Genomic DNA, 27,782 nt, shown 5'->3' with positions numbered 1-27,782 from the left:
CCAAAGACTGCGTTTTATTGGCAGGACACTTAGAAAATGTAACAGACCTACTAAGGAGACTGCCTACACTACGCTTGTCCGTCGTCTTTTAGAATACTGCTGCGCGGTGTGGGATCCTTACCAGATAGGACTGACGGAGTACATCGAAAAAGTTCAAAGAAAGGCAGCACGACCGAGCGAGGTGGCGCAGTGGTTAGCACACTGGACTGGCATTCGGGAGGACAACGGTTCAATCCCGCGTCCGGCCATCCTGATTTAGGTTTTCGTGATTTCCCTAAATCGCGCCCGCATCTCGTGGTCGTGCGGTAGCGTTCTCGCTTCCCACGCCCGGGTTCCCGGGTTCGATTCCCGGCGGGGTCAGGGATTTTCTCTGCCTCGTGATGGCTGGGTGTTGTGTGATGTCCTTAGGTTAGTTAGGTTTAAGTAGTTCTAAGTTCTAGGGGACTGATGACCTAAGATGTTAAGTCCCATAGTGCTCAGAGCCATTTGAACCATTTGAACCCTAAATCGCTCCAGGCAGATGCCAGGAAGGTTCCTCTGAAAGGGCACGGCCGACTTCCTTCCCCATCCTTCCCTAATCCGATGAGACCGATGACCTCGCTGTTTGGTCTCTTCCCTCAAACAACCAACCAAAGGCAGCACGTTTTGTATTATCGCTAAATAGGGGAGAGAGTGTCACAGAAATGATGCAGGATTTGGGCTGGACATCATTAAAAGAAAGGCGTTTTTCGTTGCGACGGAATCTTCTCACGAAATTCCAATCACCAACTTTCTCTTCCGAATGCGAAAAAATTTTGACACCGACCTGCATAGGGAGGAACGATCACCACGATAAAATAAGGGAAATCAGAGCTCGTACGGAAAGTTATAGGTGTTCATTCTTTTCGCGCTATACGAGATTGGAATAATAGAGAATTGTGAAGGTGGTTGGATGAACCCTCTTCCAGACACTTAAATGTGACTTACAGAGTATCGATGTAGATGTATTTCTTTCAATTACCTTCTATACTATATTGTAGCAGTTCTTTCCGTATGGTCCCAGTTTCATCGAGCTATGTGACTTTGCAGTGACTCATTGTGCGAAAGTTATTTTCATCTTGAAGTTTTGCACACCAGTGTTTTATGAATAGTAATAATAACGGCAGTGATAGAAGCGAAAAGAGTATTTGAAATTAGATTTGCTTCTCGCAGCATTTGTGAGTGGAACAGGAAAGGTGATGAGTAGTATGATCCTCCCTCATGAGTGTAGAGATGATGCTTAACTCGTCGCCGGTGTTGTGCTTGCAGGTAGCGATGGAGGCAGCGCGGTCGGCAACGGGACGTCTGCTGCTGCGCGAGCTCAACCCTTACATCTTGTGCACGCTCTGCGGCGGCTACTTCATTGACGCCACCACCATCGTCGAGTGCCTGCACTCCTGTGAGTACCCACCTTACGTTCTACAAACCCCACTAACTGCACAGGCTGTCCGTATGTGTGGTACCATCCTGCTAAAAAAACACAGTAGTAGTGTGACATGGGAGCCGACGCCAAACTGCTAAGAGATAAGCAATCTGTTCTCGAGCGTTGGACAGACTACTTTCATAACATCAGCAGCAAAGAGTTTACGCATCCACCATTTACTAGTCCTGATCCTACCTTAGGACTTGATGCATTTTAAGTACCTAGGGTCTCTCGTCACCTCAGACTGCGACACAACTTTTGATACTCGGATGAAGGTGAATGCAGCTTGGCTCAAGTGGAGCCAGGTCACTGGAGTCCTCTGCTATAAAAAGATGCCTCAGTACCTAAAGGCAAAGGTATATAAGGCCATTGTACGCCCAGCAGCAATGTATGGGACTGAGTGTCGCTCTATGACGAAACAACAGGAGCAAACGTTACACGCCATGGAGATGAAGATGCTTCGTTGGTCCATGGGGCTGACACGATGTGACCGCGTGAAAAATACAGACGTCCGGCAAAGGTTTAGTGTCGCGCCGATCACCGACAAAGTGAGGGAAGCCCATCACCGCTGGTACGGCCACGTCATGAGAAAGCAAGACAACTCAGTCGCAAAAACAGTGCTCCACATCAACCCAGGAGGAACAAGACCACGAGGAAGACCGGAAAGAGACTGATGACCATAGATGTTAAGTCACATAGTGCTCAGAGCCAAGACCGGCAAGAGATGGACTGACAACGACACGGGAGACATACTCGTTGTTGGCTTAAGACCAGAAGATGTCAACGACAGGGAGAAATGGAGGAAATGTAGCAAAACAGCAAACCCCGCAAGTCGAGAGCCTGTGTTATCAACATGGCGGCCATTTTGGAAGCCATCATCTTGGACACAACTCGTAATTTTCAAATGGAAAGGGGGTTATGTAACGTATCAGACAGACATGCCAAACCAATGGTAATTTTACACTGATGCGCCAAAGAAACTGGTATAGGCATGCATATTCAAACACAGAGGTACACTATGTGAACAAAAGTATCCGGATACCCCCAAAAACACACGTTTTACATATTAGGTGCATTGTGCTGCCACCTACTGCCAGGTACTCCATATCAGCCGACTCAGCAGTCATTAGACATCGTGAGAGAGCAGAATGGGGCGCTCCGCGGAAATCGGACTTCGAACGTGGTCAGGTGATTGGGTGTCACTTGTGTCATACGTCTGCACCCAAGATTTCCACACTCCTAGTCATCCCTAGGTCAACTGTTTCCGATGTGATAGTGAAGAAGAAACGTGATGGGACGCGTACAGCACAAAAGAGTACAGGCCGACCTCGTCTGTTGACTGACAAAGACCACCGACAGTTGAAGAGGGCAGTAATGTGTAATAGGCAGACATCTACCCACACCATCACACAGGAATTCCAAACTACATCAGAATACACTGCAAGTACTATGACAGTTAGGCGAGAGGTGAGAAAACTTGGATTTCATAGTCGAGCGGCTACATATAAGTCACACATGACGCCGGTAAATGCCAAACAACGCCTCGCTTGCTGTAAGGAGTGTAAACATTGGACGATTGAACAGTGGATAAACGTTGTATGAGGTGACGAATCACGGTACACAATGTGGTGATCCGATAGCTGAGTGTGTGTATGGCGAATGATGCACGGCCTGTGGCGGAGTGGTTACACGACAATAACATCCCTATAATGGATCGGCCTGTACAGATTCCAGACCTGAATCCTATAGAACACCTTTGGGATGTTTTGGAACGCCGACTTCGTGCCAGGCCTCACCGACCGACATCGATACCTCTCCTCAGTGCAGCACTCCGTGAAGAATGAGCTGCCATTCCCCAAGAAACCTTCGAGCACCTGATTGAACGTATGGTTGCGATAGTGGAAGCTGTCATCAAGGGTAAGGGTGGGCCAACACCATACTGAATTTTAGATTCGCAGACGGAGGTCGCCACGAACTTCTAAGTAATTTCAGCCAGATGTCCGGATACTTTTGATTACATAGCGTGTGTAAACAGGCAGGATACGGCGCTGCCGTCGGCAACGTCCATATAAAACAACAAGTGTGTGACGCAGTTCTAAGATCGGTTACTGCTGCTACAATGGCAGGTTATCAAGATTTAAGTGAGTTTGACGTGGTGTTAATAGTCGGCTCACGAGCGATGGGACACAGCATCTCCGAGGTAGCGATGAAGTGGGGATTTTCCCGTACGACCATTTCACGAGTGTACCGTGAATACTAGGAATCCGGTAAAACATCAACTCTCCGACATCGCTGCGGCTGGAAAAAGATCCTGCAAGAACGGGACCAACGATGACTGAAGAGAATCGTTCAACGTGACATAAGCGCAACCCTTCCGCAAATTGCAGCAGATTTGAACGCTGGGCGATCAACAAGTGTCAGTGTGCGAACTATGCAACGAAACATAATCGATATGGCCTTTCGGAGCCGAATGTCCACTCGTGTACCCTTTATGACTGTACGACACAAAGCCTCATGACACAGCCTCATGAATCCGTGGACCCTGCATGTCAGCAGGGACTCTTCAAGATGGTGGAGGCTCTGTAATGATGTGGGGCGTGTGCAGTTGGAGGGATATGGGACTCCTGATACATCTAGATACGATTCTGACAGGTGACACGTACGTAAGCATGCTGTCTGATCACCCGCATCAATTCATGTCCATTGTACACTCCGACAGACTTGGGCAATTGCATCAGGACTGTGCGACCCCCGCACGTCCAGAATTGCTACAGAGCGGCTCCAGCAACACTGAGTTCATACTCTTCCACTAGCCTCGAAACTCCCCAGACATAAATATCATTGAGCGTATGTGGGATGCCTTGCAACGTGCTGTTCAGAAGAGACCCCTCGTACTCTGACGGATCTCTGGACAGCCCTGTAGGATTCATGATGGCACTTTCCTCCAACATTACTTCAGACATTAGTCGAGTCCATGCGACGTCGTGTTGCGGCACTTCCGCGTGCTCGCGGAGCCCCTACACGATATTAGGCAGGTGTACCAGTTCCTTTGGCTCTTTAATGTAATTTGAGATGAGCTTGATTAATTCTCAAGTAATGTCAATAGAGGTGACGTGAAAGCTGATGGCGTTAACACAATCTGAATGCTTGCGCGTGTTGTTTCCGGAACGATCCAATTTTCAGTTACCTCTAGTATATGCAGCTTGTGGTTTAGTGTTCAGTAATCGCATGCATATACACATGCCGGCCGTATCATTGTAGGATAGTGTTTTAGTTTAGTTGTCAATGATCAGCGTGTCTGGCTGCTATCTCGGTACTGCCAGGGATGATGTTTTCCTTGGTGGGAGGACTGGCACGGGATCTGTTCAGCTTCGTAATGCCAATTGAGGAGCCACTTGGATGAGGAGCAGCGGCTCCAAAGCCAAGAAAACCGACAACGGCAGGTAGAGCGGTGTGGTGATGCCACGCTCGTCCATGCTGCATCCAGTTACGCTATTGGCAGAGGATGGTACGTACGGTGGTCCGTCGGTCCCCAGTGGGCCATCAGAGTCAGAACCCAGAGATTTGCTTTATTTTTGTTATATTATTGTTTATAGAGGTGCACCCGCGGTGGTCTAGCAGTTCTAGGCGCGCAGTCCGGAACCGCTCGACTGCTACGGTCGCAGGTTCGAATCCTGCCTTGGGCATGGGTGTGTGTGATGTCCTTAGGTTAGTTAGGTTTAAGTAGTTCTGAGTTCTAGGGGACTGATGACCACAGATGTTAAGTCCCATAGTGCTCAGAGCCTTTTGAACCATTTTTTTTTTGTTGCACTTATTGATGTAAATATTTTTACGTCTATTGAAGAAGTTTGTAATTCATTTTGTTTCTTATTTTCATCACGGTATTTAAATTCACTTCCCTTTCTATTTTACCTATTTGTGTTTCTATATGTTTTGGTGTTTTTTATGTTTGTCACGATTTTAGCATCTTCAGCTGAAATTTTGAGACCGATTATATACTCTGTTTTCTCTGAAAGATTTGTTTCAGTAACTCCTTTGTACGAATTGCTTAAATTTTTACAGGGTCGTATGCAAGTGCTAGGTAGATGAACTTAATTACATTTCATATACCCCCTAGAATTATTTGTTGAATTTTTCTATTTTTGAGTTAAAATTCGAGAGCCTAAACACAGTTAAACAATAAAGTAAGCCATCCCAATATTTTACACTAGTGTTGTTATGTTTTTAGTAACAGATAAAAGTAATCAACGTGTAACGCCTGTCACAACTGATTTGTACCAGTAAACCTGGGAATCTTTCAAGAATCGAACTCCGATGTATAACACAGAAACACAGATAAGATTTCTTTACAAATGAGTTAGTATGTTACATAATCTGCCGTTGAGAGTTTAAGCGAGAAGAGGCTTGGAAAAGGTTTGAACTAATGCTCAACACAGGATGAGTATAATATTGGCAGTTTGCCCGCGATTTTAACCGCAAGCTAGTTTTTCACGCATCAAAATATTTATGACGTCATATCTCCTGAATTGTTTGTCGTACAGTGATATAATTTTGCAGGTACATTCAGTGGTATATGTGGATACTGTTTGCAAACTACGTTGCAAATAGTCAGTAGTAAAGAAGTAATAAATTAGAACGTCGTGTCTGATACTCAAGGATATTGTAGTAGATTATGACAGCATTTTATATTTTTCAGTTCGGTCAATAATTAACTGAAAATCAAATTTTGTTGCCCCTGGAAGCCATTAGATAGGCAACCTATAACTAGGGTCGAATTCCGGGGTGCTAGTAATTTAGAGAGGTGTAAATCATCTTGTTATCTTGTGGTAGTGATTCTTTCACACCTGTTTGGTGAGGGTTGCAGTGCTGGAAGCACAGCCAGGACGGCACGGAGCAGAGTGGCTCCTGTGTAGATCGCAGAATCACGTGGCGGCTGCAGCGCTGCTATTTACCGCATAATTCGACGACCCTGCATACGGGTTATGCACTCTGCTCGCCTCTGGCGACGGGTTTGCATCTTCTGCATTATTCATCTCAACCTGAAATAGGATCGCAGTCTCTCCTCGGCGAATATATTAAACATTCCTTCATACATTGCTCAAACGCGAGAATCGCGTAAGACGAGCCAAATGAAAGAACCTTGGAATAAGGATTTCCGGTTATTCGGATTTATTACACTCCAATAAATACGATTTTTCTTGTATTTACTTGCCTACTGTAATTGCGGTAGGGGATACACGGTATTTCTGGGCCTCACAGAGAGACTCGGAGGAACGGTAGGACACACATTCATCCTTTTTATTCGGAATTTCCTGTCATGTGCCTGAACCGCCTATAATTTTCTGAAAACAAATAGCAACACACGTATTTAATTGTATTAAAGGCAACTGCATCTGTACCTCACTGGTTTCACTATCCTGTCTCCCTTTTCCTGTTCCATCGACGAGTGGTGTGTGGGAAGAATGGTTGTTGGTTAGCCTGCGTATGAAGTCATTCTCGTATTCCTTTTTCCTGTTCCATCGTCGAATGGTGTGTGGGAAGAATGGCTGTTGGTTAGCCTGCGTATGAAGTCATTCTCGTATTCATTTTTGCTGTTCCATCGGCGAATGGTGTGTGGGAAGAATGGGTGTTGGTTAGCCTGCGTATGAAGTCATTCTCGTATTCCTTTTTGCTGTTCCATCGGCGAATGGTGTGTGGGAAGAATGGCTGTTGGTTAGCCTGCGTATGAAGTCATTCTCGTATTCCTTTTTGCTGTTCCATCGGCGAATGGTGTGTGGGAAGAATGGGTGTTGGTTAGCCTGCGTATGAAGTCATTCTCGTATTCCTTTTTGCTGTTCCATCGGCGAATGGTGTGTGGGAAGAATGGCTGTTGGTTAGCCTGCGTATGAACTCATTCTCGTATTCTCTTATCTTTCCAGTAGTGGTCGTATTGCGAGACGCGTATGGGGGGGGGGGGGGGGGGGGGAACAATATGTTACGCGACTCTTTGTACAACACATTCCAGAACGCAGCACTAAACCTGTGCTGCAGAGCGCCTATTGTAGCGTCTGCCACTAGAGTTGGATGAACATTTCAGTAACACTCTCGTACTTACTAAATGATACCTTGACGAAATGCGCCGTTCCGTCTCTTGTATTAATCCTACCCTCTAGTGGTTCCAGATTGAAAAGGAACATGCTAGGATGTCCTTACGATTCTCCCACTGAATCTGATCCTGGCATCTGCATTTATACAATATTTATTCCGTCATTTGTGGAGGCCGGACATTTCCGCTGTAGGAATCAACACCGATTCCGAAAACAACGATCGTGCACAATCCAGCTCGCTTTGTTCGTCCAGGAGACCCAGAAAGCTGTAGATACCGGTGCCCAGGTTGATGCTGTGTCAGATGGCTCTAAACACTATGGGACTTTGAGGTCATCAGTCTCCTAGCCTTAGAACTATGTAAACCTAAGTAACCTAAAGACATCACACACATCCATGCCCGTGGCAGGATTCGAACCTGCGACTGTAGCAGCACCGCGGTTCTGTGCTGAAGCGCCTAGAACCGCTCGGCCACAGCGGCTGGCTATGCTATGTGCCTTGACTTCCGGACGCGTTCGAAACAGTTACGCACTGCCGCCAAATGAACAAAATACGAGCGTACGGAATATCAGACGAGCTGTGTGACCGGATTACACAGTTTCTAGCAAACAGAATACAGCTTGTCATTCTCAACAGAGGGAAATGTTCGCACGTAAAAGTAACTTCGGGCGTACGCAAAGGCAGTGTTATTGGACCATTAAGTTTCCCATTACATATAAATGACCAAGCGGATGTATAAACTAAGGTGACAGACGTCGTGGGATACCTCCTAATCCTTCTTTTGCCCGGCGTAGTGCCGCAACTCGGCGTAGTATGGACTCAACAAGTCGTTAGAAGTCCTTTGCAGAAATGCTGAGCCATGCTGCCTCTATAGCCGCCTATAGTTGCGAAAGTGTTGTCGGTTATGTCCCATAAATGTTCGATGGGTTCATGTCGGGCGGTCTGTCGCCCAATCATTTGATCGAATTGAAACTTCCTGACAGATTAAAACTGTGTGCCGGACCGAGACTCGAACTCAGGACGTTTACTTTTCGTGGGCAAATGCTCATTTTCTCGAATTGTCCAGAATATTCTTCAAACCAGTCGCGAGCAACCAATGAGATGGCACTTTGTCATCCAAAAAATTCCGTCGTTGCTTGGCTGCAAATGGTCTCCAAGGAGCCGAACGTAACCATTTCCAGTCAGTGATTGATTTCGTTCGAACAGAGGATCGAGTCCATTACATGTAAACACAGCTCACAGCATTTTGGAGCCACCTCCAACTTGTACAGTAACTTGTTGACAACTTAGAGTCATGTCTTCTAGGGGTCTGCGCGACACTCGAACCCTACCATCAGCTATTACCAACTGAAATCAGGCTCCATGTGACCAGGTCACAGTTTTCCAGTCGTCTAGGTTCGAACCGATATGGTCTTGGGCCTACATATGATATAGTTGACAACGTCGTAAGTTCCATAAAGATTATCGGGGATTTTGCTGTTGAATACTACTCTAGAAAACTGTAGCGAAAATCCGGAAGACCTGCAGAGGATCGGCGTATGGAGCAGTTGACCCTTAGCATTAACAAATGTAAGTCTTACGCATAAATAAACAGAAACTCATTATTGTATGATTACACGATTGCAAAACAGTCACTGGAAGCAGTCACAGTCATAAAATATGGAGGAGTGTGCGTTCGTGGCGATTTAAAATGGGACGACCACATAAAACTAATCGTAGGTAAAGCAAATGACAGACTGGGATTCGTTGGAAGAATCCTCAGGCAATATAGTCCACTCACAAAGGAAGTAGCTTACAGAAGATTCGTTCGACCAAGACAAGAACACAGCTCGTCAGTCTGGGCTCCGCACGAGATAGGATTGATAGAGAAAATAGAGAAGATCCAAAGAAGAGCAGCGCGTTTCGTAACAGGTTCATTTGGTAAGCGTCATAGAGCTGCTTAGCCAACTCCCGTGGCAGACGGTGCAAGAGACGTGTTCTGCATTACTGCGTGCTGTACTGTTGACGTTCCGAGAGCGTACGTTTCTACAACAGTTGATCAACATATTGCTTCTTCCTACATATATCTCGCGAAGAGACCATGACAGTAAAATTAGAGAGATTCGGGCGTAGACGAGGGCTTACCAGCAATAGTTCTTCCCGCGAACCACTCGTGACTGGAACAGGAAAAGTGGAAGTGGCAGTGGTACACAAAATACCCTCCGCCGCACAGCGTAAGGTGGCTTGGATATTATAGATGCATATGTAGATCGCACTTCGTCGCTTCACGCGGTCACTCCTAGATATTTGACCGCTGTTACTGCTTCCAACGCATCGTAACTGAACAATAATGGATCTGTCTGCATATTTATGCACCAGTCGTCATGATCTGCAGTTTTTCCTACATTTCGCTACTTCTCCATGTACAACAGCCTCGTGGAACATCCGATGTCATTACATCATTTTACACAGGGTGTTCCAGGAGGAATAGTCAATATTCGGGGATATGACAGAAATGGTTACTGGAAGCAAAAAAGTCTAGTAAACATGGTCTCTTAAATGCATACCTTAAGAACTGTGAGCACTTCGTCAACTTTGATGCTGTGAAACCTTTGTCTTCGAATGTAAGCTCTTGGCTTTCAGTATTTTGAGAGATGCTGGTATGGACCGAAAAATAAAACAAAAGTGTCTATTAAACATGGGCTCTAAAGTGCGTATCTTAAGACCTATGAGCTCTTGTTCATCTTAGCTTCTGTGAAACATCTCTTCTACTGAACAAGTTCTCATTACTCCTAAGGTAAGCATTTTACAGGCCACGATTATTAGGCAGTTTTTTTCATGTTTTGATCTGTACTATCTCCTCTCAAAAGATGGAAGGCAGATAGCTTGGAGTAGAAGAGATCTGTTTCGTTGTATCGAAGATGGAGAAGTGCTCATACATAGTTCTTAAGGTATGCATTTTATAGTCCATGTTTACTGCATCATTTTCCTCCAAATGGTTGTGCCGTGTCCCTGTATACTGACCATTCCTCATGGGACACCCTGTATAGATTGTAAACAGTGTCGGCTCTGTAACAGTCCATTTAGGTACTCTGGAATTTATTATCACATCTGTTGACTTCCACCTGTTCAGAGCGACGTGTTGAGCCCTCTCTGCTAGGAAATCACAAATCTGTTCCGATAGTCTTTAACCCCGTATTTTATTAAGTTCGTCACAGTGCGGAACTGTGTCGCAACGGGTCTTGTGCAATGTGTTTGACAGTAAACCCGCGTGCCAAAACCGGAATGTGCCGGGGCTCCAGCACGCTGGAACCAGAGGTTTGTGTCTACAAGAAGCAGAGCTGTGTCCAGCACTTACGAAGCTTTGAAACGCAGGAACTGATAGTAAGCTTCGTGCTGGTAGAAATGCGGGTCCTAGATGACAATTACCGTCCATTCCAGTCCAAATGTTCACGGATAACACCAACAATAAGACATGGATTTCACCATAATTCTTCGAGGTAGGTTTTTTGATATAACGAATATTTAAACAGAAGGAGAAGCTACGCAGAAAAGTACTAAAATGTGAGTAGAATATTGTAAAAAAAACTTGTTGGTGCAATCAATATATTATTTTATGAACTAAACTCGCTTTTAAAAGTATAACACTCGCGTATTAGGAACTCTTTGGAAATGGGATGGCTCCTTTTTAGGAATCAACATACAGTGTCGGAAAAGATGCAGTGTCCTCAAGGACAAGGTCGTTTTGTTAACAAGTGGGGTGACGGACCACCTGTCGGGTAGTTCATCTTCGTAGAAGTATATGATAACAAATTCAGACCAAATGAAACACACATGTTACAGTAAATAGTACTCGAACAGTCACATCAGTACAGGGAGTACCCCCCTCCGGCGGCAAATGCAAATCATAATGGTGCCGAATGGCATCCTGCGATAGACTGTCCCAAGCATCTCGCTTCTGTTGTTGCACTTCTGCAATTCTTGCAGGCCGTAGAGAACGAGTAAGTTTCTTTTTCACCGTGTCCCATACATGTTCAGTTGGTGAGAGATCCGGCGATCTTGCAGGCCAGGGCACCTGTTGTAACCACGAAAGCACGTTGCTTTGCGGCAGAAATCACTTAGAAGGGCACGCGTTGACACCATAAGAAGATAAGTGCCCACCAGATCCGAAATGACATAAACCATTATTTAATAACTTTCTTTTTCCGAATGGAGACGAATTTACATGTAAATTAGTGAGATGGCTTCCTTACTACCGTTCCTTGCTGTTTCTGAATTTTAAGAACGTATAAGGTACATTGGTCTAATCCAGCCTGTGAACTTTTTGTACGTTATTTCCGGGGCTGGGGAACGTATTTCCTTGAGGGTATTTCGGAAACTAACGCGCAGGGTGGGAGGTGTGCAGCGGGAGACTGCACTTAGGCAGTTAATCGGCGGCGTCTGATGGAGAGGAATGAAATTTGTGCCCCTCTGTGCTCGCGCCATTGATCCCGAGCGCCCCGCCTGCGCATCGATTGCCGCTTCGCTCTCCACTCTTCCGGATTCCGGAAAGCAGCGGCGGAAAGGCATGTGCTCCTGTTCTTCACTGTCGTCGCAAATGTCGAGGTCGTTATGACCATTTGAGTCGATTGCGCCAGCAGCTTCAGTATGCGTTGCTCGCTGTCCGTGTAACGTGTCGAGTATGAACCGCCTTGTCACGGGAGTAATTTACGACCCGCAAGTGCTCGCGAACGGCAAAGTTACCATCGCTAGTTAGTGTCCGTCTTACGGCTATCGGCAGACTCCATCTGGTGGTTACTCGTTGTCCGTGTTCTGCTCACATGAATAAGTTGCAGTTCCGTTTTTCTATACGAAAACACTGCAATTCCGTTTTTCTATACGAAAACACAGCAATCACCTTTCGTCACTAACAGGGGATTCAGACAAGCGTGTGGCATTTCGCTCATGCATTTTGTACATAGACGATTTACTGCGTGAATGAAATACGAAATTTTAAGTGGGTATTAGAATAGACAAAATTGCTACTCTGAATTGTGTTTTATATTCAATCGGTGTAATATTTTAAGAGAGAAAGAGACTGATTCGCAAAAACGAATTTACTTTCTAAAAATTCTGTATGTAACGGTCCCTTGGTGTAATCTAGAAAGTGGACTGTAATAAATAAATAGAAGCTAATGTCCATATTAATACATATCGATATAACGAATATCGCACTAGACTTATTTTGGGCCGCTCCATCTAATGGGTACGTAAAATTCCGCTTTAAAAATCATTTTTTTTTTTTTTGTAACGCGAAACAACATGAAACTTTCCGTTGAAACTGTGCGTCGCTTGAAACATGTGACGAACAGTATTTGTGTGGGCAGACCCCATCTACACATTACAAAAACAAAATTGCAAGCATCTGCGAGACACGGTGTACAGGAAGGAAGAAACAGTCTGAAAAGCTTCTAATGATGTTGCAGGGTACGTTATGCTGAGAAATAATTTTTAAGAAAAAATTCTATAAGTTGCGCCGTTTTCGAGTTAATTAGCGTTGAACTTAGCCATTAAGACCGTTGCGCGCGACAATTCAAGCGGCCCGCCGGATACAACGAGTGTCAGCTGTTGTCATAGCGTGAATGATAGCGCACGAGACCGCTTAGCTTTTTGCCCGGATTCGATCCATATTACCGCCCCATGTCCAATTTTTGCATCGCTCTGTTGTTCGGTTTTAGGAAACCAAACGAAGGACACGTTTGGCGACACCGTCTCTGGCGGGCCGCTTGAATTTGCGCGCACAAACGTCTCGTTGGTTAACTCCAATGCTAATTAACTCGGAAACGGCGCCCAACGTATCGAAGGTTTTTCTTAGAAATTGTTTCTCAGCTCAGTTTACCTTGCAACACCCTTACAAGCTGTACAGACTGTTCCTGACCACCCTAAATAACTTCATGGACAAAACACGAACTGGTGATTTTACTGTTTATAATCTGTTTCAGTTAGTTATGGTGTGTAACAGGAGAGAATCAAGTTGGGGAGTAACACTGGTAGATAGAGTTGGAAGTACGTGTAGTATTTACTAATAATAGAAATAATTATGATGTTGGGAAGTATTATTGTGTTGGGTGGAGTAATACATCTTGTATTATTAATCGTCGTTGTAAATGAAAAAAAAAATGCTGTTGGTAGTAATAATTTGTGTAAGTGAATAGAGTCTGTGTTTAAACTATAAGTAACAGATTACAAGGTAATAAATAAATAAATCTTAGTTTGTGGGAGTGATACGTATACTCTCGTGGAAAGAAAGTACTTATTTGCTTTCCGTAACTGTCCAGACAGGAGGCTCGTATTATATGGTCAAAGACATTTGCTAAAAATTTTAGGACCTCGCTCCAACTTTTATCCAAAACATTATTGAAAAACGGTAAGTAAACTGTTGAAGATTTTGCAGACATCTTTTATAAGAGTGCATATTTAATTTCATATTTCATTTAACTTTTCAATTTAGCATTATAGAAACCCAGTGGTCGTTAATTTCGTGCACTTCCTTCATCTGCTTCAACGCATATACATCGCAAATTACTTTGCAGTGAGAGACAGATGGTACAACATGTGCCATTATCGAACGGCCTTTGATTTTTGCATCCGTGAATTATGCCTTGGAAGAACACCATCTGCAGGCTTCCGTTAAGAGCTCGTATTTCTCTCACTTTTCTCTTCGAGGTTATTTCGCCTGATGTATTTCGGAAGAAGTCATATTTTGCCCCACTCGTTTTGGAACTTAAACTGTAGGAGTTTCAATGGTAAAGTTCTACATGATACAAAATGCCTCTGTTGCAACGTCTGCTACGGGAGCGCGATGAAGAGCACCGTAAAGATGTCACACTTACTAAACTAACTTGTCACGAAACGCACTGCTTCTTTGTACCTCTTTCTCTCTCTCTCTCTCACTATCTCTCTCTGTTTATGATAGGTGTCCCAGGGAGTCTCAAGGATCAATCTCTGATAGGTGTCCCAGGTTCAGTCGAATGAGGGCTTTTTTAGCTATCGCCTTTCTGGATAAGTTACATTTCCCAAGGATTCATCCAATGACTTGTCTGGTATCTGCCTTTCCTACCGCTAGTTTTATTTGATCATTCCACTATAGTTGGTAGCGAACGCACAGTCCTAGATATTTTAAGCCATAACCGTTTTCATTGGTTGCTGTCCAACCGTGTAGTCGAACAACAATGTTTCTTTCCTAACGTTTATGCGCACTGTTTGAAATACATTGTTGCTTTGGGTCAGTTGCCATCCTTATAACTAGATTCAGTTCTGCGCAGGTGCTTTTGCACGTCCCTATAATTTCCTGGCCTTGCGACTTCAAAAATGGTTCAAATGGCTCTGAGCACTACGGGACTCAACTGCTGAGGTCATTAGTCCCCTAGAACTTAGAACTAGTTAAACCTAACTAACCTAAGGACATCACAAACATCCATGCCCGAGGCAGGATTCGAACCTGCGACCGCAGCGGTCTTGCGGTTCCAGACTGCAGCGCCTTTAACCGCACGGCCACTTCGGCCGGCCCTTGCGACTTCCCTACACATAATACTACCATCCGGGATCAGCCTCATGGAGCCGCCAGGTGTTTATATATAAATACTCCGATGATCCAGAAGTCTTGCCCACCTGTTTAATAGCCGGTTAGTCCGTCTTCGGAAGCAGTGCGGTAGCGATTTGACAGGTTTTCGGAGGTGTGTGGAACCGGAAGTCTACGCACACCTCACACAGTTTCCACGAATTAATGACCGGTGTTTTGCTGGTGCGGAACTGCAGCCCGATAGCCCGCAGTTCATTCGAGTGCAGATGAGGCGAATTTAATGGCCGAGACATCAACGTGAGTTCAGTACCATGCTGCTCAAACCACTGTACCGCGATTCTGGGTTTGTGCCACTGACGGTTATGCTGATGGAAGATGCCATCGCAGTCAAGATAGACATCGTGCATGAAGTGACGCAGATGGTGCGCAATAATGTTCGTATAGTTCACAGGTGCGTTCGATTACCACTGAAGGCCCGATAATAGCCCAGCTGTATGGCACCCATTGCATAATACTGCGCCCACACGCATGCGTCCGTAGTGCGTAACATACTTCGAGCATCCGTTCACCTGGATGACGGCGTATTTAGACACGACCATCGAACTGGTGTAACGAGAAATCCGATTCATCCGACCAGCGACACGTTTTCATTGAGCCACGATCAACTCTCGGCTACCCCATGCCCTCTGCCATCGTAATTGACGATGTCGTTAAGTGATCATGGTAACACACAGGAGTCGTTCGCTGTGGAACACCATGTTCAACATTGTGCACTAAAACACATGTGCATTGCACTCTGTTGTCAGATCTGCCACAGATCGTTGTTTATCCTGTTTTACGGAGCGGTCTAGCCTCCGATCTCCACGTTCTGTTATGAAGCAAGGATGTCTAACACCTTGTCAACACATGGGTTCACCGTCCTTCAAACACTTCCCATCGATGTTCACGGCAATAGCACCCGAATATCTCACCAGCTTCGCTGTTTCCGAGATGCTCGTTCCCAGGTGCCGAGCCATAAAAATAATGTCTTTGTAAAAGTCGCTTATGTATGTTTCCCCGTTTGCAGCCCGTATCGTCGATACAATGGTTCCTTACTTCGGATATACCTTCCTTATCACGTCACGTGCGTGCAACGTCAGGAGGTGGCATTCAGGTTTGCGGTATGCACTGATCATAATGGTTCGGCTCATCAGTGTATATTGTGAATAGTAACGATCGTATTACGTTTTTCTGGGTACCCCTACGTTTTCCTGGGTACCCCACGGTTCGCGCGGCTCCCGCCGTCGGAAGTTCGAGTCCTCCCACGGGCATGGGTGCGTGTGTAGTCCTCAGCGTAAGTTAGTTAAACTTAGATTAAGTAGAGTGTAAGCCTATGGACCGATGGTCTCAGAAGTTTGGTCCCCTAGCAACTTACCACTAAAATTACATTTTCTTGGGGTAGACACGAACCTATTGTCACGTCTGATGATTTCTGTCCCTTAAGAACGACGTAGTTTCCGGGTCTGATGTTAACCCTTGCTGTGGAGTGTTTTTATCATTAAACTTTCGCTACCTGAGCAAGTGTAGACGGAAAACTATTTGCGTATGGGTACCCAACTTTATAGAAATAATGTTGAGACTGTGCACTGGAGGATTTGCGTTGTTAGTAGTGTTAGTGTCATGACTCGCCGTTAGGCGCCGGTACTGGTACGGCGATGTAGGAGGAGCTCGGACACCAAGGACCGAGGATATGCAGCGAGAACGACACATGTTACTCTAATCTACTCCGCCAACATGTGATCCGTGCTCTACACGAGAGAGGTGCTTTGGACTAATCTATTTTGATCCACGATGGAGCTCACCCTCACACTGCCCGTGAGGTCAGTCGGTTACTTCTCAACACATTTGGAGAAAACCGAATCATTGGCCGATCGTTCCAAACTGCGTTGCCACCAAGATCAACAGTTTGGAAACCGTGTTGTTTCTGTCTGTGGGATTACCTGAAGGACAGGGTTTTATCAGTGGTCCACTATCGCACGTCGGAGGTTGAAGATGAGCATAGCGAGGTAGGTAGCCAACATCCCACCTGAGATGTGTCGGGCAGTAGAAGTGCAATCTCTAGTGCCATTCCAGGTTATCGTTGATGCAGGTGTCGTCAAATTGAGCAACGTTTGTAACCTATAAACTAAACATGGTACGCAATTAACAAATGTTGCACTTTCACGTGGAAATTAAGATGTGTTTCTTTGAATGGTTATCCGTTCTTTCTCTTCCGCGTGTCGTAAAAATATATCTACAGACGTTCATTGTCCTACAATCATTAGTTTTTTCATGAGAGCCCTCTCAATTTGCGAAAGTTTAATTGTAACGACTCCTAGATATGATGACATTGAGGCTGATTCCAGTAACTGCTCGCCAGTTGCGTAATCAAACGATATCGGATCATTTCGTCTATTTACGCATATTACGTACATGTATATTTTTGAATGGATAGAACACTCATGTTTTCAGTCTGTTTACACATGCAGCAACAATATTACATGATATTGATGTTAGCCGGCCGAAGTGGCCGTGCGGTTCTAGGCGCTACAGTCTGGAGCCGAGCGACCGCTACGGTCCAGGTTCGAATTCTGCCTTGGGCATGGATGTGTGTGATGTCCTTAGGTTAGTTAGGTTTAAGTAGTTCTAAGTCCTAGGGGACTGATGACCTCAGATGTCAAGTCTATAGTGCTTAGAGCCATTTGAACCATTTTTTTGAGATGGCACAGTGACAAGACACTGGAATTGCTTTCGCGAGGATGGAATTTGAACATCCAAAATTTTGGTATTGGCGCCAGCGTACATAGAATAAAGTTTTCGTGACAATGAAACAATAGAAGCTAGAGCTGTTACGGAAAGTTGTAAGTGTATATTTTTCAAAAAATGGTTCAAATGGCTCTGAGCACTATGGGACTCAACTGCTGAGGTCATTAGTCCCCTAGAACTTAGAACTAGTGCAACCTAACTAACCTAAGGACATCACAAACATCCATGCCCGAGGCAGGATTCGAACCTGCGACCGTAGCGGTCTTGCGGTTCCAGACTGCAGCGCCTGTAACCGCACGGCCACTTCGGCCGGCGTATATTTTTCCCACGTGCTGTGTGACAGTAGAGAAACAGCTTGAAAGTGGTTACGTGACCCCTCTGCAGGCACTTACATGTGGATTGCAGAATAGTCATGTAGACGTAAGTTTTTCGTGATTTCCCTCAATCGCTTAGTAAAATTTCGGTAGGATTCCTTTGAAATGGATAATTCCTTCTGCGTGATTCCGTTATCCATGTGTCCATGGCTAGCTGAGTACTGCCATAGACCAATGTGCGTTCATTTATAAAGGGAGTTTTCCTGCTCTTGTTCTGAAATGGAAATAAGCGTTTGGCGTCATTGGTCGGGAGGCCCTTTGCGGGGCAGGTCCGGCTGCCTTGTTGCAGGTCTTATTACATTCAACGCCACAACGGGCGACCTGCGTGCTGGATGGGGATGAAATGATGATGAAGACAGCACAACACCCAGTCCCTGAGCGGAGAAAATCCCCGACCCAGCCGGGAATCGAACCCGGGCCATTAGGACGGCAATCCGTTTCGCTGACCACTTAGCTATCGGGACAGACTCTTGTTCTAAAGAATTATGGTTACTGGAAGAAACTTTTCCGGCTACTGTTGGTGGGTCATCGTCATTGAAAGTATGAGATACACTGTAACAGAACATCACGGAAACTTCGGCTGGAATACACATTTCAACAACGTGCGAGTCCAAGCCAAAGAATGTATCATTTGCAGAAGAAAAACCCTATAAGTGGTTGAGATACCTAAGAACGAAAGTACGAGGGGCGTTCAGTATGTAGTGCAACACTTTAGTTTTTTCGGCCAGTTTAGGCTGGGAAATGCGGAATTTGTTATGAGACATCGTGGAATATTCTCGCTTCAGGCCCTGTAGTTCCATGAAGTGGCTTCAAAATCCTTCAAAATGGCTTCCCTCACGGTGCGACTATTAACTCGGAAGTGTATTGTGCTACCCTCAGGAAACTGAAGAAACGACTTCACCGCGCTCGTCTCCACAAAAATGCAAACGAACCTCTCCTTCTCCATGACAACACAAGGCCTCACACAAGTCAGTGCGCTCTAGAAGAACTAAAAAAACTTGGTTGGACTGGCCCAATGAAGGATGCACTCTGCGAGAAGCAGTGCGCGGATGGCGGGGAGGTTACTGATGCAGCAAGACGCTGACTCCGACTTCGACCAGTAGAGCGGTACAATGCAGACATACTGGCCCTCCCAGTAAGGTGGCGTAATGCCGTCACATTATATTGAATAACAAGGTTTTGTAGTCAAAAGAGTGGAGAATAATATGGTGTACGGGAATCCTGAATAGAACCAAACTGCTTTTAAAAAGAAGTTTTTCCTTACTTATTGAACTCCCCTCGTAATTTCGATAGAGATGAGGGCTTTAGACTTCCAGTTTCCTGAATTTCCACCACGAATGAAGAAAATACCCAGCCGCGGTGCGTGACGAATTCAGACAGTGCCCTGGAAACCACCTATGCGCACGATAATAGTATTCTGATCAACATTCACCCTCTCTATTTCTGTCTGTCATCGCTAGCTTTCCAGTGATGATGGCCGAGCACTTATTGCCAGAAAAAAAATTTCCCAACAGCCCCACCTGTTCAGAACAAGCGTGGGAAAACTCCCTTTTACACGTGAACGTGCCACTTGTCTTTGACTGTGTTCAGCTAACCGCCAACACCAGAAGATGGTGAAGAAGAAATTCCGAAGAAGAAATTTGAAGAAGAGCATGACGCGGCTTAACGATCTAGAAGATTTTGTCTTCAGTGACAATGGTGACGAAAGCTTTCAGACTTACATAGTTTCTAATCCGTTACAAAGCTACAGTAGGCGTCCATGTTTAACGAATTAACACAGATTGTCAGATACATCATTTTCAGTGAATGACACATGCTACGGCCGTGTCATTTTGTGTTCCGGGCCTTGCAAGCTGCTATTTGAATGTTAGTTCAAGTCTATAGTAGAGAGAAACAGTAAGTGGTACGGGGAAAATGTTGGTGTTATTCTGCAGCAGACGAGTAATGTTGGCACGTATGGTAGATAAATTCCATGCGCAGAAATACGGAGTTAGTGTGAACTTGGCAGGATATTGATCTGAAGCTCGCTGTGTGGAATTAGAAACTGTTCGCCGTACAAGCCGCAGCGCTCTGTTTACGGCTCTCGTGGCCGTTGCTAGCGAAAATTGTAAATTTTTAATTGGTTCGTTATGGTCAGTACTGTAGTAGTTGGCGAGTCTCCCCGTAACTCAGAAACTTGCTTGTAGTTGCCTGCATCGTTGTTGCAGGAAGGGTGTTTGCTTTTCTCACCCAGAATGCCTTCCGTTCTGAAATAACCTAGGCCCTGGACGGGGAGACATGTCTTATTATGTGCGCTTGTCTTAGCACAAGTAAGCCTGTGTGAGAATTTTATGATGTCTGTTATGTTCTTATCTTCCCTTTGTACGTGATAGTACGTTTTCTCAATTATGCTGTATACTGGTATGATAGAGTTAATATATTTTTCCGATAGTTATGTTTTTGACAGATACTGCTGTAATTGTGGAGAGTTTAAATCATTAATTCATAACCCAAGTGCCAACGTACGAAAATTAGCCCGACCCCTGACCCCCTCACAAGAAAAGAACCGCAAAAAACTAATTTTACGACTAAAGTACTGCAGTCGTATGGACTCTCGTAATTTGAATGATGATCTTTAATGGTTCCATAAAATGGACCTCGTGTCACTAGAGGGTAGTTCTGTCTTCTATAGGGTTCAACATCGTGCAGGGCATGTGTATTACAGAGTAATCACTTTTAACGGAATCATACAGTGGCTTTGTAAAAGAAACCATGCCGGTATTTGTCACAATGATTAGAAAAAGCGCGGAAATAAATATTGGTATAGGCTCATACAAACTTGATGGTAAGTGAAATCATAAGGAAACTGAACAATACGATTGATTAAATGCGACACTGCAGAATAAGTTTCCTTGTTATACTTTTCTAGGGAACTTCATACTAAAATGTCAGTCCGAACGTCGCAGTACGGAAAGATGAAAAACGTAGCAGTAGGCCCATCGAATCAAATCTAAGAATGGAGTGAAATTTCTCTTTCCGCCCACAGTTTTATTCTTGGTTTCCTAATTCTCCTCACATGTTGTTGTTGTGGTCTTCAGTCCTGAGACTGGTTTGATGCAGCTCTCCATGCTACTCTATCCTGTGCAAGCTTCTTCATCTCTCAGTACCTACTGCAGCCTACATCCTTCTGAATCTGCTTAGTGTATTCATCTCTTGGTCTTCCTCTACGATTTTTACCCTCCACGTTGCCCTCCAATACTAAATTGGTGATCCCGCGATGTCTCAGAACAAGTCCTATCAAACGATCCCTTCTTCTAGTCAAATTGTGCCACAAACTCCTCTTCTCCACAATTCTATTCAATACCTCCTCATTAGTTATGTGATCTACCCAACTAATCTTCAGCATTCTTCTGTAGCACCACATTTCGAAAGCTTCTATTCTCTTCTTGTCTAAACTATTTATCGTCCACGTTTCACTTCCATACATGGCTACACTCCATACAAATACTTTCAGAAATGACTTCCTGACACTTAAATCAATACTCGATGTTAACAAATTTTTCTTCTTCAGAAACGCTTTCCTTGCCATTGCCAGTCTACATTTTATATCCTCTCTACTCCGACCATCATTAGTTATTTTGCTGCCGGCCGCGGTGGTCTCGCGGTTGTAGGCGCGCAGTCCGGAACCGTGCGACTGCTACGGTCGCAGGTTCGAATCCTGCCTCGGGCATGGATGTGTGTGATGTCCTTAGGTTAGTTAGGTTTAAGTAGTTCTAAGTTCTAGGGGACTGATGACCACAGCAGTTGAGCCCCATAGTGCTCAGAGCCATTGAACCATTTTTTTAAAGTTATTTTGCTCCCCAAATAGCAAAACTCCTTTACTACTTTAAGTGTCTCATTTCCTAATCTAATTCCCTCAGCATCACCCGACTTAATTCGATTACATTCCGTTATCCCCGTTTTGCTTTTGTTGATGTTCATCTTATACCCTTCTTTCAAGACACTGCCCATTCCGTTCAACAGCTCTTCCAAGTCCTTTGCTGTCTCTGACAGAATTACAATGTCATCGGCGAACCTCAAAGTTTTTATTTCTTCTCCATGGATTTTAATACCTACTCCGAACTTTTCTTTTGTTTCCTTTATTGCTTGCTCAATATACAGATTGAATAACATCGGGGATAGGCTACAACCCTGTCTCACTCTCTTCTCAACCACTGCTTCCCTTTCATACCCCTCGACTCTTATAACTGCCATCTGCTTTCTGTACAAATTGTAAATAGCCTTTCGCTCCCTGTAATTTTACCCATGCCACCTTCAGAATTTGAAAGAGAGTATTCCAGTCAACATTGTCAAAAGCTTTCTCTAAGTTTACAAATGCCAGAAATGTAGGTTTGCCTTTCCTTAATCTTTCGTCTAAGATAAGTCGTAGGGTCAGTATTGCCTCACGTGTTCCAACATTTCTACTGAATCCAAACTGATCGCCCCCAGGGTCGGCTTCTATCAGTTTTTCCATTCGTCTGTAAAGAATTCGCGTTAGTATTTTGCAGCTGTGACTTATTAAACTGATAGTTCGGTAATTTTCACATCTGTCAACACCTGTTTTCTTTGGGATTGGAATTATTATATTCTTCTTGAAGTCTGAGGGTATTTCGCCTGTCTCATATATCTTGCTCACCAGATGGTAGAGTTTTGTCAGGACTGGCTCTCCCAAGGCTGTCAGTAGTTCTAACAGAATGTTGTCTACTCCCGGGGCCTTGTTTCGACTAAGGTCTTTCAGTGCTCTGTCAAACTCTTCACGCAGTATCATATCTCCGATTTCATCTTCATCTACATCCTCTCCCATTTCCATAATATTGTCCTCAAGTACATCGCCCTTGTATAGACCCTCTATATACTCCTCCCACCTTTCTGCTTTCCCCTCTTTGCTTAGAACTGGGTTTGCATCTGAGCTCTTGATATTCATACAAGTGGCTCTCTTTTCTCCAAAGGTCTCTTTAATTTTCCTATAGGCAGTATCTATCTTACCCCTAGTGAGATAAGCCTCTACATCCTTACATGTGTCCTCTAGCCATGCCTCCTTAGCCATTTTGCACTTCCTGTCGATATCATTTTTGAGACGTTTGTATTCCTTTTTGCCTGCTTCATTTACTGCATTTTTATATTTTCTCCTTTCATCAATTAAATTCAATGTTTCATCTGTTACCCAAGGATTTCTACTAGCCCTCATCTTTGTACCTATTTGGTCCTCTGCTGCCTTCACTATTTCATCCCTCAAAGTTACACATTCTTCATCTACTGTATTTCTTTCCACCATTCCTGTCAATTGTTCCCTTATGCTCTCCCTGAAACTCTGTACAACCTCTGGTTTGTCCGCAGCTCGTGGCCGTGCGGTAGCGTTCTCGCTTCCCGCGCCCGGGTTCCCGGGTTCGTCCCGGCGGGGTCGGGGATTTTCTCTGCCTCGTGATGACTGGGTGTTGTGTGATGTCCTTAGGTTAGTTAGGTTTAAGTAGTTCTAAGTTCTAGGGGACTGATGACCATAGATTTTAAGTCCCATAGTGCTTAGAGCCAACCTCTGGTTTAGTCAGTTTATCCAGGATCCATCTCCTTAAATTCCCACCTTTTTGCAGTTTCTTCAGTTTTAATCTACAGTTCATAACCAATAGATTGTGGTCAGAGTCCACATCTGCCCCTGGAAATGTCTTACAATTTAAAACCTGGTTCCTAAATCTCTGTCTTACCATTATATAATCTATCTGATACCTTTTAGTATCTCCAGGGTTCTTCCATGTATACAACCTTCTTTCATGATTCTTAAACCAAGTGTTAGCTATGATTAAGTTATGCTCTGCGCAAAATTCTACCAGACGGCTTCCTCTTTCATTTCTTACCCCCAATCCGTATTCACCTACTATGTTTCCTTCTCTCCCTTTTCCTACGCTTGAATTCCAGTCACCCATGACTACTAAATTTTCGTCTCCCTTCACTACCTGAATAATTTCTTTTATCTCATCATACATTTCTTCAATTTCTTCGTCATCTGCAGAGCTAGTTGGCATATAAACTTGTACTACTGTAGTAGGCGTGGGCTTCGTGTCTATCTTGGCCACAATAATGCGTTCACTATGCTGTTTGTAGTAGCTTACCCGTACTCCTATTTTGTTATTCATTATTAAACCTACTCCTGCATTACCCCTGTTTGATTTTGTATTTATAACCCTGTATTTACCTGACCAAAAGTCTTTTTCCTCCTGCCACCGAACTTCACTAATTCCCACTACATCTAACTTTAACCTATCCATTTCCCTTTTTAAATTTTCTAACCTACCTGCTCGATTAAGGGATCTGACATTCCACGCTCCGATCCGTAGAACGCCAGTTTTCTGTCTCCTGATAACGACGTCCTCCTGAGTAGTCCCCGCCCGGAGATCCGAATGGGGGACTATTTTACCTCCGGAATATTTTACCCAAGAGGACGCCATCATTATTTAATCATACAGTAAAGCTGCATGCCCTCGGGAAAAATTACGGCTGTAGTTTCCCCTTGCTTTCAACCGTTCGCAGTACCAGCACAGCAAGGCCGTTTTGGTTAGTGTTACAAGGCCAGATCAGTCAATCATCCAGACTGTTGCCCCTACAACTACTGAAAAGGCTGCTGTCTCTCTTCAGAAACCACGCGTTTGTCTGGCCTATCAACAGATACCCCTCCATGGTGGTTGCACCTACGGTACGGCTATCTGTATCGTTGAGGCACGCAAGCCTCCCCACCAACGCCAAGGTCCGTGGTTCATGGGGGGAGGTCTCCTCACATATACAATAATTAATCACTCCGTGTAAGTTGTGATTTTTCTTCATAGCATTGTAACTGTCGTTAGTATCATTAGCTGTAAGTGTTTGCTGATGACTGTCATAAGCAGGTAACATCATTATAAAAAAAAAAAAAAAAAAGCCTCTGAGCACTATGCGCCTTAACTTCTACGGTCATCAGTCGCCTAGAACTTAGAACTAATTAAACCCAACTAACCTAAGGACATCACACACATCCATGCCCAAGGCAGAATTCGAACCTGCGACCGTAGCGGTCGCTCGGCTCCAGACTATAGCGCCTAGAACCGCACGGCCACTTCGGCCGGCTAACATCAATATCATGTAATATTGTTGCTGCATGTGTAAACAGACTAAAAACATGAGTGTTCTATCCATTCAAAAATATATATGTACGTAATATGCGTAAATAGACGAAATGATCCGATATCGTTTGATTACGCAACTGGCGAGCAGTTACTGGAACCAGCCACAATGTCATCATATCTAGGAGTTTTTGTTCGGAAATCAAGTGCGGAGGGCAGAAGGCACACACAGATTTGTCGGGAGTCTGACAAACATGTTCCAAGGTGCTATCTGTGGCTAACAATGTCCCTCAGCCAGATGCAGTCGCTTGTCCTTTTTCAGAGGAAACCTCTCAGCCTGCAAGATCCGGGCAGTCACAGAGGGTGGGATTATAGGTAACTGGGAGCTTCAATGTTAGGCGCGTTATGGAGCCCTTCACGGACATGACTGCTAAGGAGGGGAAGATGGTCCAAATGGCTCTGAGCACTATGGGACCTAACATCTGAGGTCATCAGTCCCCTAGAACTTAGAACTACTTAAACCTAACTAACCTAAGGACATCACACACATCCATGCCCGAGGCACGATTCGAACCTGCGACCGTCGCAGCAGCGCGGCTCCGGACTGAAGCGCCTAGAACCGCTCGGCCACATCGGCCGGTGTCTCGGGAGTATAATGATGAATACATAAACAGATTCTCTGTTATCGTTTGATACTGAATTCGCTTTACAGCGTCGTAATACTTCCATCGCATTTCTCTACACTTTCATTGTCAGCTGTTCACAGCCTATTGTGTTGAGTATAAAGAAATGTCGTATGGCAGCCGCCCATCGAAAAAGGTTTCGTCCTCCGCCCACATTGGTCTCTTTCCATGTGGATATGTGAGAACTGTGTCGTATGTGTATTTATAGAGCGATGAGTGTAATGGATGCGTGTTTATTGTAGTGTAAGGCTTTTGTTGTATGACGATGGTGAGAGAGGAGTGTTGACACATAGCCTACTTCTCTCGAATAGCACCAATCGATCCATCGAGGTAATCGGGCCAAGAGTTGTCCCCGTGCGACACACGGATCACAGTCAACAGTGACACACGCGCTCCTCCATGAGACACTGCGGAGAGTTTTGGAATTCGGCCCAAGATATCAGCGCGAAGACTGGCGATCAGGAACTCTCCACCACCACCTCTCGTCCCGTTTCCGACTGAATACTGACAGTGAATATTTCATCCTCCACCACGAGGCGAACCGGCGTACCCCACAGTTGAGCACTACCGCACCGGCGTGCGTTAGCGACCTCGGCTATGGAGGTAGGTTATTGTGTTGGGTAAATATTCCGCGCAGACAGTAGTAACCGCCACCGGGGACACACGACGATATCACGGTGGTAACACGACAGAAATCGGGAACAAGCGCGTGTTGCGATTAACAGATGATTTACAGGGCAACTACCATCGCAGCAGTCACTTCGTTATCCCGATACAGGTATAGCCACAATGGGAGGCAGACTGGTGTTGTGTTCAGACTTCCGGCGGACTGAAACAGACGAGAGCCGGCGCGAACAAAAGGAAGTGGTTCTCAGCAGTGTTGCCTGCAGCCTGACTGATTTACGTCCGCCGTTTACGTGGCGTGCGTGCGCCGCAACCGGTTGTATTAGCATTCGAGAGCGGAGGGCCTGCCGATTGCTATCTGCGTGCGGATCACCACCATTCCTTAAATTAGCAAGCCGACACGCTGACGTCACTACGGCAGAGGAGCTATCCCGGCGAAATTCGCGCCTTGGCGGACAGTACTGGGGCAAGATTCGGGGACATCGCTCATTTGGCGCATACGAACTCGTAACAGGAAATGTCAGTACGGAGATTACGACTCACCGGTTATCCAGATGTGTGATTTATTTAATTTAAAACTACAATGTGCTCCGGGAAGACATGATCCCATTATCGAGTTCTGTAAACAGTGAAAACAGGAATAATTACTCCGCATTACACTGAGACGACGAAAGTTATGGTAGAGCGATATGCACATATACAGATGGCGGTGGTGTAGCATACACAAGGTATAAAAGGACAGTGCATTGGCAGAGCCGTCATTTTTTTTACTCAGGTGATTCATGTGAAGTGATTTCTTACGTGATTAGTACCGCAAGACGGGAATTAACAGACTTTGAATGTGGAACGGTAGATGGAGTTAGACGCATGGGACATTCCATTGCGGAAATCGAAGTCATTATTCCGAGATTCAAAGTGTCAAGAGTCTGGCGAGAATGCCAAACTTCAGGCATTTCATCTCACCTATCAGTGGCCCACTGTCTGCATTTAACAACCGACAGTTACTGTGTTTGCGTAGACTTGTCATTACTAACAGAAAAGGAACACTGCGTGAAATAGCCGCAGAAACCAATGTGAGACGTACGACGAACGTATCCGTTAGCACAGTGCGGCGAAATTTGATGTTAATGTGCTATGGCAGCAGAC

General features: G+C 45.0%; 1 protein-coding gene across 1 annotated transcript in view; it reads left to right on the top strand.

Moving 5' to 3' along the window:
• Nucleotides 1–1,293: 1,293 nt before the first annotated feature.
• The window catches only part of LOC124556022 (protein suppressor 2 of zeste-like), an 85,241-nt gene continuing 58,752 nt past the window's right edge, over nt 1,294–27,782 (top strand). Inside the window, exon 1 of the mRNA XM_047130059.1 lies at nt 1,294–1,417. Within this exon, the coding sequence (XP_046986015.1) occupies nt 1,294–1,417 (124 nt within the window). The remainder of the gene's footprint in view (nt 1,418–27,782) is intronic.

Source organism: Schistocerca americana, chromosome X (assembly GCF_021461395.2).
Source record: "Schistocerca americana isolate TAMUIC-IGC-003095 chromosome X, iqSchAmer2.1, whole genome shotgun sequence".
Taxonomy (NCBI): Eukaryota; Metazoa; Arthropoda; class Insecta; order Orthoptera; family Acrididae; genus Schistocerca; species Schistocerca americana.
Note: the sequence above shows the minus strand (reverse complement) of the source record. Positions and strands in the feature narration are given on the sequence as shown.